The 16844-nt window shown below is 43.1% G+C and overlaps 1 protein-coding gene across 1 annotated transcript in view; it reads left to right on the top strand.

Moving 5' to 3' along the window:
• ldlrap1b (low density lipoprotein receptor adaptor protein 1b) overlaps positions 1 to 16844 on the top strand; it is a 77041-nt gene that overhangs the window by 34789 nt on the left and 25408 nt on the right. Inside the window, exons 2-3 of the mRNA XM_059954552.1 lie at positions 6744 to 6886; positions 10349 to 10461. Of these exons, the coding sequence (XP_059810535.1) occupies positions 6744 to 6886; positions 10349 to 10461 (256 nt within the window). The remainder of the gene's footprint in view (positions 1 to 6743; positions 6887 to 10348; positions 10462 to 16844) is intronic.

Raw genomic sequence — 16844 nt, forward strand, 5'->3', positions numbered from 1 at the left:
TGACTGGGGGGGGGGGGTGCTAATCAGGTGCTACATCTTTCCCAAGGGTGACCTGCAGGAGAGCAGAGGGAAGGAGCGCCTTACACCTCATTTGGTAGAAATCTACATATCTCCACACCGCCACCCAAACCATATGGTTGAACACTGGATTATCACAGAGGTTCACTGTATAAGAGTGCCAGGCCACTTTTGGGTTGGGAACTGTGGTTGGTGGCTGAATGGGGAAGAGCAGACTCTCTGTTTTTGCTACAGTTTGCAACTTCATACATTAATGTTCCAGTTCCCCTTGGTGGCAAAATATGTTCAAATTTGAGGTTGAATTGTTTTCGTAGAGAACTTTGAATTGGGTCTCCAATCTGCTGATGAAGTTTCAAATCTGGTTATGGTTTAAACCAGTCATCTAAACCTTACTTTAAGCTCTTCCAATATCTCCTTAGAACAGAACTCTGGACAAATATCAGAATCTCTCTTGAGATTTATAAATAATCTACTGAAGGTCCTTTAATTAATATCTCTTTTTTTTTATAACTTTATTTAAATGCCAAGTTTTGTTTTTATGTTAGATCAGTGGATTCCAATCTTTTGTATGATATGGATCCCTACCATTAGCCAAGGGGTCCATGGACCCCAGGTTGGGAACCCCTGTTTTAAGGTAGGCTCTAATCCATTACCAAGACAACATTGACTGTTTTCCATCAACCCCAGAACAGTTCATTCCTTCAAGAGGACCACAACCTTGTCATGGTTTGGAGGTTTGCGTCCCTCAGTGACCCAGAGAGTTATGTTGGTTGGAGTCAGGGCCTTGTGCCAAATTGTTGACTCTTAGTAAGGTCAACAGTCCTGAAATGCTCAAAGGGTAGAGGCCAGACTAAGAGTGGTCCATCGATCCTCCAGGTTCAGGGGTTCATCTCAGGGCTGACAACTTCTACTGGTCAAAAAAAAATTGTTATGGAAACAGCAATGAAGCATCCTTCTATGTGGCCAAGGACAGATAGAGATGGAGGACCTTCATTGCTGCCCTAAATGCCAGCAGTATCATGAGAAGTTAATAATAAAAGGCAGTTGATTAGGTGATACACTCAAAATGCTGGAGGAACTCAGCGGGCCAGGCAGCATCTATGGAAAAGGGTACAGATGACATTTCAGGCCAAGACCCTTCAGCAGGATGTTGCTTGGATTTCCAACATCTGCAGATTTTCTTTTGTTTGTGATTAGGTGATGATGATGGATGTGAATAGGTCAATTGACCTGAAGTATCACTGATTTAAGCCCATTGCCCCCACTGGGACATGAGCTACTGAAAGCAGCTTGCCAGAGTCCATTAGCCTAGGCCAGTCTTTCATGCTGCCCTCAAGTGTAGTTCATCTTCCTGCATTAGATGAAGATCCTTCCTCTTCCAGGGATGAGGTCTTTGGAGCTTCTGTTGGCATTTCTGTAGCTCTGGGTTTTTATGAGCTAGCCCCGTGCCCAACTCTCCTCCTTTAGCAGCCAGACTTGGGACCTTCCAAGGGGAGCTGGCCTGAATATCCCAGGGTTATTTCTTGGCCCCAAAATTCAGGTGGACTGCAAACTAGTTTACAATATCACTGATGTTGAACATCTTTATCCACTTGGGCAGCATCCGTGGAGGAAGCAACAATTGTTGTTTCTTATCAGAAGCTGTTCAGACATCAATATGTGGTTGGTTATTGAGAGGAAAGTCCACTGTGTGTATCATGGTCCACACTGTTGTTCAGTAGCTAATACATTGTTGGGTCTGTCTTTCTGGTATCAGCTCAAATGTGGAAAGTAACAACTTCGGGGGGGGGGGGGGGGAATAAATATCTATTAATGTCAGTGTGAATAGCCAGATGGAATCATTCAACGCCGTTTTAGTTTGTACATCACTAATAGCAAAAAGCCGGCTGTTGGCGGAGTGGCATCCACACCGGACTTCGAGGCGAGGGGCCCTGGGTTCAAATCTGGCCGGCCCCTTGCCCACTTTCCATCAGTGCTGGGTTGGGTGTTGAGCTAGTAACTCAGCCTCGTAAAAAAACAATAGACAAAATGTTAAAGAAGCAGTAAGGTTGCTACCCAATGTGCCATAAAGTGCAGAAAGAAAAAAAAAATAGCAGAAAGGAATTAATGTTTATTTGCATTTGACTTGGGAGACAAACTCATGTATTACCTATTGTATAATTACTCTTGTGCATCAATTGGATTTTAACAATGATTTTTTTTACAAATCTTTCTTTATGTTAAGAATATTTATTGAGATACAGCATGGAATAGGACCTTCTGGCCCTTTGAGTCACGCTGCATAGCAATCCTTGCCTATTCAATTTACAATGACCAACCACCCAACCAACTATGGTCCACTGGGAGAATGTACAAACTCCTTACAGGCAGCAGCAGGAATTGAACCTGGGGTGCCTGTGTTGTAAACAGTTGTGCTAACCACTATGCTGCCATGCTGCCCCATATTCAAACTGAATCTCATGCTTCTGATCTCTACTGACTCTTTCTGTCTGTGCAGAGCTCCCAGTTATGGCTTTGCTGCTTATCTCTCTTCTAACTATCCCTCACCCCGCCCCCAGCTACATGTGTTAGGCCAATGAATTCCTTAAAATGAGTTTTGCTAATATCAATAATGTGTGTAAAGATTCTCTGGCTACTCAGTTTTGTTTTGAATCGCATCTAATTGTATTTTTAACTCAAGTTGCCTTTGGGGCAAGCATGGGAAAGGTATTAACAGCAAAAAACAATTTTATATCTAAGAAATCTGATATACTCTTCTGTGTGCGTGTGCTCTATATTAAAACTGTAGGGTTAAGTCACAAATTAATGCTTCAAAGTGTGCCGACCATCTTTGTAATAGAATGGGTTCTTATTTCTTCTTTAATCGTGCATTCTGGTCCGAAGCACCCTTGATGCGTTTTCAAGTTGGACCAGTTTGGCATCTTCAGTGTTTTCAGTTCAGGCTTAAGGCTTTCAGTCATTAAAGTTGCTGAAACTATACCAGTTTGCTTTCAGCCTCAGTAAGGGTAAGGGATCTCCTTTCCTTTACATTCTTTGAGTACTGGAGTAGATGGAAATTCAAATATTCACAGTGTTTGCTATGGAATGTACAACTGAATGCAACATAATCTCTGAGGCAACATTACAGTCTGGTATCTGTCGCACTGGAGAGATAGTAAATGATTGTGGTGGGGTAGGCATTGATTCACAGAGCATGGCAACAGCTTAACTTACCTGGGAGTCAGCAGAGATTCAGCATGACATGTAAAACTTTGACAAACTTCTACAGATGTGTAGTGGAGAGTATATTGACTAGCTGCATCACAGCCTGGTATGGAAACATCTTAGAAAGAGTAGTGGGTATGGCCCAGTCCATCACGGATAAAGCCCTCCCCACCATTGAGAACATCTACATGAAACGCTATTGCAGGAAAGCAACACCTGTCATCGGGGACCCCCACCGCCCAGGACATGCTCTGTTCTCACTGCTGCCATCAGGGAGAAGGTACAGGAGCCTCAGAACCCACACCAGCAGGTTCAGGAGCAGTTATTACCCCTCATCTATTTGGCTCTTGAACCAAAGGGGAAAACTTCACTCAACTGTACTTGCCCTATCATTAAAATGTTCCCAGTGGACTCACCATCTCATGTTCTCGATATTTATTGTTTGTTTATTTATTTATTTATTTATTGTTATTGTATCTTTTGTATTTGCACAGTTTGTTGTCTTTTGCACACTTTTGGTACAGACTTACATTGATTTTATTATGGTTATTTTTCTGTGGATTTGATGAGTATGCCCACAAGAAAATGAATCTCGGGATCATATGTGGTGACGTATATGTACTTTGATAATAGATTTACTTTGAACTAAACACTGGAGGAGCTGTGCAAGTTAGGCAGGTTCTATGGAGATGAACAAACGGTCGACGTTTCAGGCCGAGATCCTTCTTCAGGACTGGGAAGGAAGGGGGAAGACACCAGAATAAAGGGGTGGGGGGAGGGGAAAGAGGATGGCTCAGTGAGTCCAGGTGGGTGGGAAAGGTAAAGGGCTGGAGAAGAAGGAATCTGAGAGGACAGTGGATCACAGGAGAAAGGAGAGGAGGAGAGACTCCAGGGGAGGTGATAGGCAGATGAGGAGAGAATGGGGAATAGAAAAAGAGGGGAGGGGGGAGGAAAATATTACCGGAAGGAGAAATTGATATTCATGCCATCAAGTTGGACGCTACCCAGATGGAATATAAACTGTTGCTCCTCCACCCTGAGAGTGGCCTCATCTTGGCGCAATAGGAGGCCGTGGACCGACATGTCAGAACAGGAATGGGAATCGGAATTAAAATGTTGAGCCACTGGGAAGTTCTGCTTTGGCAGATGGGGCGATGAAGCAGTCCCCCAATCTACATTGGGTCTCACCAGTGTAGAGTAGACCATATTAGGGATATGATAGACGATCTCAGCATATTTGCAGATGCCTCACCTGGAAGGACAGTTTGGGGCCCTGAGTGGAGGTGAAGGAGTGCTTTGGCCGCTTGCAGGGATAAGTGCCGGGGTTGGGGGGGAGGGGATGGAGATTAATGGGGAGGGATGAATTGACAAGGAAGTCACGGAGGGAGCAATCCATGAGGAGAGTGGAGGAGAGGTAAAGATCTGTTTGGTGGCAGGATCCCTTTGGAGATGGCAGAAGTTGCGGAGAATGATGGGTTGGATGTGAGGTTAAAAATTTCCAAAGTTTTAACCTTGCATCTGTATGCAGGGTGAGAGTTTCTCTAAGTGAGGTGGTTTGCAGGAATCTTTCCAGTTTACTGTCATCTAGTACTTTCCATTCCCAAGCAAGAGAAAATCTGCAGGTGCTGGAACTTTCCATTGATCACTTAAAGTGTAAAAACTGTTTCCCTGTGTGTGTGGTCCAACCAGAGAGGGCTATTCAACAGATAATATAACAAAGGGTCTTGGACCTGAAATGTTTGCTTCTTTTTTCCACACCTACTGCCTGACTTGTGGAGTATTTCCAGCATTTTTTGTTTTTATTTTGGGTGAGCTTCGGACTGGAAGCAATAGCCTCAGAACAGAAGGGTGTCCCTTTTAAAACAGAGGTGAGGAGGAATTTCTTTAGTGGCAAATGTGTGTTATCTCCCCTGTGGAGGCCACGTCATTGGGTATATTCAACACAAAGGTCGATAGGTTCTTGATTAGTAATGGGGTGAAAAGTTATGGGGTGAAGGCAGGAGAATAGGGAAACAGAGCAATAATAAATCAGCTGTGATTGAAAGGTGGAGTAGACTCAATGGGCGGAATGGCCTAATTCTGTTCTATAGTCTTTTTGTTTCAACTTCTGAATTGTTTTTAATTTTCATCAACAGAAACATTCCCCAGTATAAGTGGTATTTACAATGCAGAGAGGTGTTTTGATCTTGAATGAGCTTTTGCGTCTTTTTTTTTGAATTCCTCAATCTGACTATAGGCGTGATAAAGTGTGCAAATAATTATGTGGTCTTAATTGGAAGGAGGGAAGAAAAGAGATAAAGAATACATATTTAAGTTTTAATTAATGGTATGTCTGTTTTAACAATGTCAATTTTATTAGATTATCTCTTCCTGATAATATTATTTGTACATAAATGATTTGATCATTTGGAGTAAGCTAGAAAAAATGCCTTGAAGTATCTTTCATGTTAATTATCTTAAGAAATGTGTTGTGAAGTAGAAATGGTTGAATGTTAACTTCAGAAAATCGCATGCTTTGAGGTTTTGATGTGCACGCCTGGACGTGTACCTTATTCAAAAGTTCAAAAAGATCAAAGTAAATTTATTGTCAAAGTACATATACGTCACCATATAAAACCCTGAGATTCATTTTCGTCTGGGCATACTCAGTAAAACCATAATAAGATTGATGAAAGACTGTGGCAACTTGGGCGTTCAACCAGTGTGCAAAAAACAACAAACTGTGCAAGTACAAAAAGATTATCATGGATTAACAAAATGTAACTTGTTACATAGAGCAATTCCACAGATTCTCTACTCTCTGGCTAAAGAAAGTTCTCTGGTTTTAGACTCCCCAACTAGGAAACATGCTGTCCACATCCACTCTACCGAGGCCTTTCAACATTCAATAGGTGTCAATGAGTTGTCCCTCACTCTTCTGAATTGATATCTTTGCACCTAGAAAATAGAGCTTTTGGTTTAAAAGCCTTTACAAGGCTTTACAAATGAACTAGTTCATAAAGCTGCTGAATGATATTAGTAGTTACTAAGATCCAGTGCAGAATAGACCCTTCAAGCTGTAGATCCAGTAAACCCGGATTTAACCCTAGCCTAATACAATGACCAATTAACCAACCGACCAGTATGTCTTCAGACTGTGGTGGGGGGGGGGGGGTGGTCGGGAGAGAGAACCGGAGCACCCCAAGGGAAACCCACGTGGTCAGGGGGAAAATGTCCTTACAGGCAGCATTGGGAAGTGAACCCGTGTACTGTAAATCGTTGTGCTAACGATGCCACCCAAACTTGATTCGGTGACTCGTTTCTCATTTAGTGTTTTTTCGAATGAGTGCAACAGGTAATCCTTTCCCATCGGATCACTGAGTTTGGGTAACTGGAGAAGTCCTCCAGCAAGAACAAGCGGAAAATCTACTGCAAAGTTGTGTTAAATCTTGTAGCCTCTGATTTAAACAAGGAACTTGCTTGCTAACGGCAGCTTTGAACTTGCATGTCTTAACCTACTTTCCTTTTCTTCCACTCCCAAGAGTTGCCAGAAAACTGGACAGATACAAGGGAATCACTCCAGGAAGGAATGATATTTAATCTGAAGTATCTGGGCATGACCCTAGTTGAAGAACCGAAGGGGGAGGATATGTCTTCTGCCGCTGTCCGAAGGATAGTTGCTATGGTAATACTTGATTTGTTGTCTACATTGTACATTTTGAATGCTTGATTAGGGGGACATGAAAACATGGAGTTTTCCTGGGATTAGACATCCAAGCTTGTACCAGCATGGAGTGAACACCTGAACAAAATGATGTGTCATTGTGGAACACGTCACTTATGCAGAGTCCACTTCTGCATTTGTGCTTGAGCTTATGAATTTCAAAATTACCTTCACTTACCTGTCACTATCAGGAACTGGCATATTAAGCCTTCGAACCAAGCACCAGATCAAACACCAAAATTAATAATTGGTTTGTTATTTGTTATTGTCACATGTACCAAGTTGCAGTGGAAAACATCCATTGGTTTGTCATCCTGGCAGACCATCCTGCACTGAGGTACTGTAGGTATTGCAAAAGAAAACCTTAACTAAATGAATGGTTCAATTTAATATCAGAGAATGTATACAGTATACAACCTGAATTTCTTACTCTTCACAGACATCCTCAAATATCAGAGAATGTAGACAGTATACAACCTAAAATACATACTCTTCACAGACATTCATGAAACAGAGAGGAAAAAAAAGCAAAGAATGAATGACAGAAAAATATTAGAACCCCAATGCCCCACTCCTCCCTCCCAGGCACAAGCAACAACGAAGGATGAACCCTTCCTTCCTGCCTCTCCCCTCCCCACTTGTTCCAGCAGAAAGCCTCTGACTCCCACTACCTACAAAGCAATGGCAAGCTGCCAAAGACCACGATCAGTAGGCCTGTCAAAAACTACTGTTCATGCCAACACCTCAACAGGCCCTCTCCCTCACCAATGAGGGAGACAGAGTTATCACTCCTGCCACAGCGAGAGAGGAGGCCAACAGCTCACTGTTTTGACGTTACAATCTGCAGTGGTGCTTATTTCGAGGGGGGGAGAGAGAGAAAGAAAATATGAATGAATGTAGTCTGATTGAAGCTGGAGATTATGAACTCCAACAACACAGAGCAGAAAGACAAATAAAGATAGCATTTACCCATTATTAAACAAGATCATGAAGATGGTCCTTGTTTATATTAGTAATAATATATTGATGCACACTGATTAAATACGCAATGAAAGGAGGAGATTTGACAAGAGTTCATAATTTTGTATAGGGATATAAATGACAAATATGAGCAGGCTTTTCCACTGAGGTTAGGTGGGATAACAATTAGAGGTCATGGGTTAAAGGCGAAAAGTTTAAGGGGAACATGAGGGGAAACGTCTTCACTCTGAGAGTATGGAATGAGCTGCCAGCACAAGTGGTGAATGTGAGCTCAACTTCAACATTTAAGAGAAGTTTGGATAGGTACGTGGATGGTATATGAAGGCTATATTCAGGAGTTCTGTATAAAGTATTCCAAGTTTGTGTGTCTATTCTGACCAGAAGTATTAGCCCTGTTTCACTTCCCACAGATGCAGGCTGACCCGTTTAAGTATTTCCAGCATTTTCTTAAACTTTGTTTTAAATAGCATTTTACAGTTTTATATATTTATTTATCAAGCATTTATTTATTTAGTGATACAGTGCAGAGTAGGCCCTTTGAGCCAGGTTGCCTCAGCAACCCCACAACCCTGATTGACCATCATTACAAAACAGTGCTGGAATTGGACTCTGCACTCCAGAGTGCCCCGAGCTGTAACAGCATCACGCTAACCACTACTCTACCATGGTTTTCGTTCCATTACCTGTAGCTGAATGTCTGTCTTATTTCAATCTTCTTTGAACCCATTCTTTTGAAATGAACCAATTTCTTCAATGTTTTTTCCAGGTCTAAATATTTGACACTTGCAGCCACCTTTACCCAATGCCTGTAGTTCAAAGCGCATTGACTATCAAAGTATGTATAAATTATACAAGCTTGAGCCACAAAGCAAGAAACCCGAAAGAATCCAATTTTTAAAAAAATGAAAGGACCAACGCCCAATGCGCGGAGAAAGAGAAAAAAACACAAACCATGCAACCAGTAGAAGCGAGCAACAGCATCCTGAACCAAATTGAGTCCATAGACCCGAATCGCCAGGGCTACTGGCGTAGGCCCAAAAGCCTGGACCTCAGTTCAGCATATAGCGGGCCAAATCGCTACGAAGTGATGTCTATAGTGATGTGTACTCCACTGCTAAAATCAATGAGTTAACTTAAAATGCAGACTTTTTAAAAAAAAAAATTTGTGGATCCCAATTCTGATCCTGGACAATTCTTGAGTTCTCTTTTTTTTTAAATCTCTTGTGACCCAGCTGACGGATGTAATGTGTGGTAGTGGATTGTATGCTCTTCTTGTGACAACCCGTTCTGCTTAACTAATCAAAAACTTGTATTTACTGAAAACTAGCTTCTGCTATTACTTGGAGTCAGCACACTAAACCTTCTAAATAATATTCCGTAGTTTCAGAGAAACATATCCTGCTGTCAACAAAATCTGGAATGACTGATTCTGCGTTGCTCGGGGTCGAACCTGGATATTGCTTCCTACCTGTCCACATGACACGTTGACCAATACGCAGCCAGGGCAGTACATCATGGAGAGCAAGCTGATGACCAGACAGCAGGCTCTCATTCTCCACGTAGCTGATGAACCCATGACAGGGTTTTTCACTCACTCACTCACTCACTCATAAACTTGTAAAACTTATCTTTAAAGTGTTTCTCTTGTGATAATAAACTCGACTTAGACTTTGATGACATGGGAATGCTAACAGTTTCTCCAACAGAATTCTAATTCACTTTTTGCTTACGGGTAATAGACAACTTGATTAAGGCTAGAAATAATGGAATTTCTTCCTCGTTCCTTTTTTGTCTCCCAGTCATGTCCTATTTTCTGAGGCCCGCATTGGACTGGGTTGACCATGGGAGCCACGTTCCTGGTGTCTAGCTACCCAAAGCCAGAGCAGTACAAGCTGTTGTCCACACAGCAAGCTCCCCTTCTCCGCGCATCTGATGAAACCAAAGGAACGGCAGGCACTGAAGTAGCTTGGCACTAATGTAGGACTGCCTTAGGGACTCCAGTTCCAGATATTTCCCTCAGTGTTTACTCCTGAAGCCTTCCCCATGAGTGGGAATAGCCGCAGGGCAGCGGAGGTTTGAGATCAGAGTTTTCCTTCTAGATGAGCTGCCAACCACAGCCGATGAGGCCCACTTGCCCAACGCAACTCATTTTAAGGCGCCGATAACCCAACTTTACCCCTTCTCCTATCAGTAGAAATCGTTCTGTCGGGATTAGTAGCCAAGACACTCATGAAGGCTAAGAGCTGGACTCGATTGTCACTGGGAGTATTTGATAGGTAGTGAGAGCTGATCACCACCACCACTCCTGGCTGTGTGAACGTTCAAAATCTGGAATTCTGCCGGAAATAGCCATGCTGAAACTATTGAAACGTGTTCAAAGAGCTGTTCTTTGATCCCATCACCAGGAATTGTATTGAAAATGAAGCTTTTTGTTTCACATAGGCTAAAGCAAGTGGGAAGAAATTTCAGAAAGTGGTGTTGACTGTGTCACCACGAGGAATAATTCTACACGATGGGACCAGTAATGAATTAATAGAAAACGTCTCCATCTACAGGTACAGGCCATTTCCGTTCCAGCACTTTGACACACTAGTTAGCGAATTGGTTGAGGAACTCTTATGGTCATGTGGCATTTCTTTAAAAAAATTATTATGTATCATCTTTGAAAAAGGAAGAGATTGCCTAATTTATGTGTTTATCATCTCCTGCAATCAGTCTACACAAAAGTGACTGTTAGAAGCAGATATTTAAGGAGCTGGGCTTTAATTGTGACAACTTTTATGAAGTAATGTTCTCAATCTTGGTGGTGTGGGGTGAGGAATAGATTGTTCCTTTTCACAAGCACATTTGACATTTTTAGGAGCACTGTTGTAACACGTGGATATTTGAGTTACTGTCAGCTTGAACCAGTCTAACCATTCTCCTTTGACCTCTCTCATTAATGAGGCGTTTTCACCTACAGAACTGCCGCTTGCTGGACGTTCTGTTTTGTTTCTCTCACCATCCTCTGTAAACTCTAGAGACTGCTGTGTTTGAAAATCCCATGGGGAGAACGTACAAGCTCCTTACAGACAGCGGTGGGAATTTGACCCGGGTCACCGTTACTGTAAAGCATCGTGCTAATCACTACGCTACCTATATTTTCCTTATAACTTAACCAACTTGCATTTCCATCGTTTCTCTCCCAGATTTTACCCTCATGGCACACAGCGGCCCACACGCAGCAGCCAGTAACCTAGCAACACAGAACATAGAAATTGACAGCAAATTACAGGCTCTTTGGTCCACAATGTTGTGCAGACCAACTAACCTAGTCTAGAAACTGCCTAGAATTACTCTACCACATAGCCCAACATTCTAAGCTCCATGTACCTGTCTAAGAGTCTCTTAAAAGACCCTATTGTATCCGCCTCTACCACTGTTGCTGGCAGTGCATTCCACACACCCACCACTCCCTGTGTGAAAAACTTACCCCTGACATCCCACTTGTACCTGCTTCCCAAGCACCGTAAAGCTATGCCCCCTCATTGTTAACCATTTCTGCCCTGGGAAAAAGCCTCTGGCTGTTCACATGCTCAATGCCCCTCATCATCTTATACACCTCTATCAGGTCACCTCTCATCCTCCGTCGCTCCAAGGAGAAAAGGCCGAGTTCACCCAACCTATTCTCATAAGGCATGCTCCCCAATCCAGGCAGCATCCTGGTGAATCTCCTCTGCACTCTCTCTATAGTATCCACATTCTCCCTGTAGTGAGGTGACCAGAACTGAACACAGTACTCCACAAGAGGGTTCTAACTAAGGTCAATATAACTGTAACATTACCTCACGGCTCTTGAACTCAAGATAGCCTTCTTAACAACACTGTCAACCTGCACAGCAGTTTTGAGGGACCTGTGGATGCAGATGCCAAGACCTCACTGATCCTCCACGCTGCCAAGTGTCTTAGCATTAAAGTTATATTCAGTCTTCAGACTCCACAACCTGCAAGTTTTTACACATGGGATGAAGTGGAAGCACCCAGACACATTGGGAGCAGTGCAAGTGGCACCAGCGGTCAGGGTGAACCTGGGTCATTGGAGTCACAGCACCTCTTGCAGCTCTGTTGCTGGTGATGCATACTCTGTTTTATCCTGGCTCCAACTTAACAGAAAAATTATGGATAACCTTTTAAAAGTTGTGGGTCCTTTTACGTTAGCACACCTATCACTCCTCCAGAAAAAGTGATCGGTGAGCTGGCAATATGTCTATGAAGGTTCTCAGTCATACAGGTCATTGTATATCAAGCAGTCGTAAATCAAGGCAACTGGACTTGCTGTGTTGTGTAGAAGATATTTTGCTACTCATCCGAGAGGCTTCTTCAGCTCTGATCCATGCTGGGTAAACTTGTTGCTGCCACCCTGACTAGGCCTTCATCAAGGCGTCAACAAAAACCAGCAGGGACATCATCCCAACCGAGGTGAGGAGCAAGGCAGACAGAGAAGCATCATCATCCCATACGTAGCTGGAGTTTCAGAGAAACTCAGAAGGAATTTCAACGAACACCAAATCCCTGTCTTTTTCAAACCTGCAAGCACACTCGGGCAGAAACTCGTCCACCCAAGGATCCTACACCCAGTCGTAAACAGAGCAATATTGCACGTGTTATCCAGTGCAATGAGAACTGCACAGATCTGTGTGTCAGTGAGACAAAACAACTTCACACAAGTGGATGGCCCAACACGGGGGCTAACACCTCAGCTCAAGACTCGGCCGTATATCTACATCTAAAGGACAAGGGACACTTCTTTGATGATAACAGTGTGCATAGTTTTTACAGGGAGGACGGGTGGTTTGAAAGAGGGGTTAAAGAAGCACTGGGAAAACATCCCTGAACAGAGGGGGTGGGGTACAACACTACCTACCAGCTAACATCTAATGCAATCTTGACATCTCTGTCCCAGGGTCTCCACAACAATTTGCACCTCAGTTCATGCAAAGATAGGTCTCATTACTGCTTTAACTCTTAACGACCCTCATGTGATTGCTGTACCTCACAACTCACGGAGTTTATAAACCGGAAAACTACCCGCCATGGATCGGAACTGAAGAAGCCTCTCGGATGAGTGGCGAGACGTCTTCTAGACAACACGGCAAGTCCAGCTGCCTTCATTTACTAGTGCTTGATATAATTGGGGAATTGCTGACGCCTTCACTGTGCGGTAAATGATACCGCTACCACGACAATGTAGCGGTCAGCACAATGCTATCTCAGCTCGGGGCATTGAAGTTCAGAGTTCAATTTCAATGTGATGTGTAAAGTGTCCTCACAGAGTGCATAGGTTTCCTCCGGGTGCTCTGGTTTCCTCCCACAGTCCAAAGTTGTACTGATTGGTAGGTGAATTGGTCATTGTAAATTGTCCCCTGGTCAGACGGGGGTTAATTTGGGGGTTGCTGGGTGGTGTGGCTCGAAGGGCCGGAAGAGAGAAGTAAGCAAGCCAAGTCAGTCAGTCTCTTCAATGGCTCCAAAAGTAACTGGAGAGCATGCTCTGCTGCCAAACAGCCGGATTATTCTGGTGTTCCATCACTTAAGAAAATGCATGACAGTTAAGACGAGGATATATTGGTGAAAATTCTTCTTGGAGTTGTTCTTAGACACAAAACACAGCGCAGGAACAGAACCTCCAGCCCACAGTTTGGCCTGACAGTTTAAACTAATCCCATCTGCCCTTGCATGGTCTATATGTCATTGTAGAGATTCAGCACAGAACGGTTCTTTCCGTTCCAACGAGCATCTCAGCCATTTAACTGTAGCCTAATCTACGATGACCAATTAACCTATTATCTGGTACATCTTTGGGCTGTGGGGAAAGGATCGGAGCACCCAGAGGAAATCCTTGCAGTCACAATTGTTACTTCCCTTGCCTCTTTATATATCTGCCGGAATACCACCTGAATATTTCTATTGTACCTACCATCTACCTCCTCCCCTGCTAGAGCGATTCAGGAACCTAACACTCACCCCCCAAAAAATCTTGTTAATTGCCTTTAAATTTATCCTTCCTCACCTCTAAGCAGGGGCTCGTAACCTTTTTCTTATGTCAAGGACCCATACCATTAACCAGGGGGTCTGTGGACCCCGAGTTGGGAAACCCCTTTCTCAAAGATATGCCTGCTAGTATTTGAGATTTCTAACCCAGAGTATAAAAAGACCCTGCCTACCTACCTTATCTGGGTTTCTCATAATTTTATAACTACCTATCACATTGCCCTCTCAGCCACTAACGCTTTGAGAAGAGAGTCCGAGTTTGTTGAACCTCTCCTTTCCAGCTGAAACACCCGAATGCAGTGTTACACCCTCTCCAAAACTTCCACATCCTTGTCACAATGTGGTGACCAGACTTGCAAACAATATTCAAATCCAACCAAAATTTTGAACGGCTGCGGCATTACTTCCTGAGTGTTATACTCAGTTCCCTGACCGATGGATATCTGCCTGGAAATATTCAAGAGCCCTCTGTACGTCAAAGGTCCTGGCATTTACTCAACACTTTCTTTGTATATATGACCTCCCAAAGTGCAACGCCTCACACTTGTCCAAATTGAATTCCAAATGCCCTTATTGCTCCATGCATATTTTCAACCTGTTTATAATCTTGCACACTATCCAGGACTCCGTTAATTTTCATGTCATCTGCACATTTACTAACCAGTCGATCTACTTTTTCATCCAAATGATATATATTCAGTAGCCACAGAGTATATGTTTGCGGTCATCTGCTGTAGCTTATCTGCTTCAAAGTGCAACATGGGTGTATTTTGCACAGCACTGTTGTAACACGTGGCTATTTGAATTACTGTTGCCTTCCAGTCTAGCCGCTGACCTCTCTCATTAACAAGCTGTTTTTGCCCACAGAACTGCTGTTCACTGAATGTTTTTTATTTGTTTTTTGCCCCATTCTCCATAAACTCTAGAGCGGGGGGGTTTCTTGTGGGCCCCATGCTTAGTGATATTGGTCTGTAGCATAAAAAGGATTGGGAATCCCTGGTTTAGAGACTGTTGTGTGTGAAAATCCCAGGAGATCAACTGCTTATGAGATACTCAAACCACCTGTCAGGCACCAACACCCCTTCCACCATCAAAGTCATTTAGATCAGATTTCTTCCCAATTCTGATGTTTGGTCTGAACAACAACTGAACTTGACCACACCTGCCTGTTTCTCCTCTGCAGGACAGCACTACTCATAGGCCACGTGTGTTAGAATAACACCCTTCCATCTTTGTCTTCCATAGCAATTGTAAAATCCAATCCATGAAGACACTATGCATCTCTCATGTGCCTTAATCCTTTGGATTAACTGACCACAAGAGACCCTGTTAATAGCTTTACCAAATTTTGTATATATAATATCCTCTATTCTACTCTCATCATCTTCGTCACCTCCTCAAAAATTCTCAATCATGTTTTAAAGAAAATGACCTCCCTTGCACAAAATCATGCTGACTATCCTGAATAAAGCAAAGATTTTATCCCCCCTCTGAATAGATCCTGTTCCAAAGAGCCTTAAGTAAATTTCCCTACCACTGATGTAACTCTCATCGGCCTATTGCCCTCAGGGGGTCCATCTGATACACGTGGTTGGAGAGGAGGTGCTGTTGTTAGGTTTCTTGTACACCTGACAGCTCACCAGTCTCCCACATCTCAAAAGAGGAACATGCCATTCCACTGCCTGCCATTATTGGGTTCTTTTAGAACTACTAGACTAAAAACAAGAAACAATCTTGCCTTGTCTTTAACATTTCCTCTGATTTTTTTTTCAGCTCATTGCTCTGAGCGGGGAATTTTGTAAGACCTGAAAACTGTGCGGCACTTTAATTATCATCATCATTATGTGCCATGTCCTATGACTTGGGCTATCATGATCTTATGACCATAATTGTTCTTGGCAATTTTTTCTCCATAAGTGGTTTGCCATTGCCATCTGCTGGGCAGTGTCTTTACAAGACGGGTGACCCCAGCCGTTATCAATACCCTTCAGAGATTGTCTGCCTGGTGTCAGTGGTCACAGAACCAGGACTTGTGATCTGCACCAGCTGCTCTTTCGACCATCCACCACCTGCTCCCATGGCTTCACCTGACCCTGATCAGAGGCTAAGCAGGGGCCACACCTTGCCCAAGGGTGACCTGCAGGCTAGCGGAGGAAAGGAGTGCCTTGCACCTCCTTTGGTAGAGACCCCACCACTCTGACACTTGAAATATATGAAGAAAACTTCCTGCTACATCACGATGAAAGCTATGTGTGGGGGGACATCTTAGTTACTGCACAGCTTAGAAGGAGCCGTTGAAGCCTGGCATTCACAGAAGCATGAACTTTGACCACTTCGACGTCAGGCCAGCTCTTCTCCAAAGGGCAGGAAGACTACATGCCTCTCAGTAACCCAATTACAGTGCATTCACACCAGATGCCATGTATAGATGCTATAGGATCATATATCCTTTCAGGATGTGGGTTTGTTTTAGCAGTCTACTCCCTAAACCACATGCCGATTGCGAAAATCTTGCTTCTGAGTTTTTATTGAGGGCCTCCCTGTTGGTTGATTCACAGTTTAAGTTTTGCTTTTTTTTTCTGTAAATGGTTGATAAGTACTCTCTTCGAATCTATAATTTCCCCCTTTTCTCCCTCCTTTTTTTTGCTTTTAATCTTCTATAATTTTTCGCAGGTAGGTTAGTTTTGGTTTTCTTCTGATTTTATTTGTATTAAGTTTTAAAGTTCTGTTGAAGTTGTTCCTATTTGTAATTATATTTTCTAGTGCATAAACTAGTTACTATTTGCTATAGTATTTATACGGAACTGTTGTTAACGACACAGAACTGGAAGTCATACTTGGGTTAATTTTTTTGGTAGAGCTAGCTGCTTTTTTAGGTAGCCGTCTAGTTTTGGGTTGTGAGGATGGGGTG

The sequence above is a fragment of the Hypanus sabinus genome, chromosome 30 (assembly GCF_030144855.1).
Source record: "Hypanus sabinus isolate sHypSab1 chromosome 30, sHypSab1.hap1, whole genome shotgun sequence".
Lineage (NCBI taxonomy): Eukaryota > Metazoa > Chordata > Chondrichthyes > Myliobatiformes > Dasyatidae > Hypanus > Hypanus sabinus.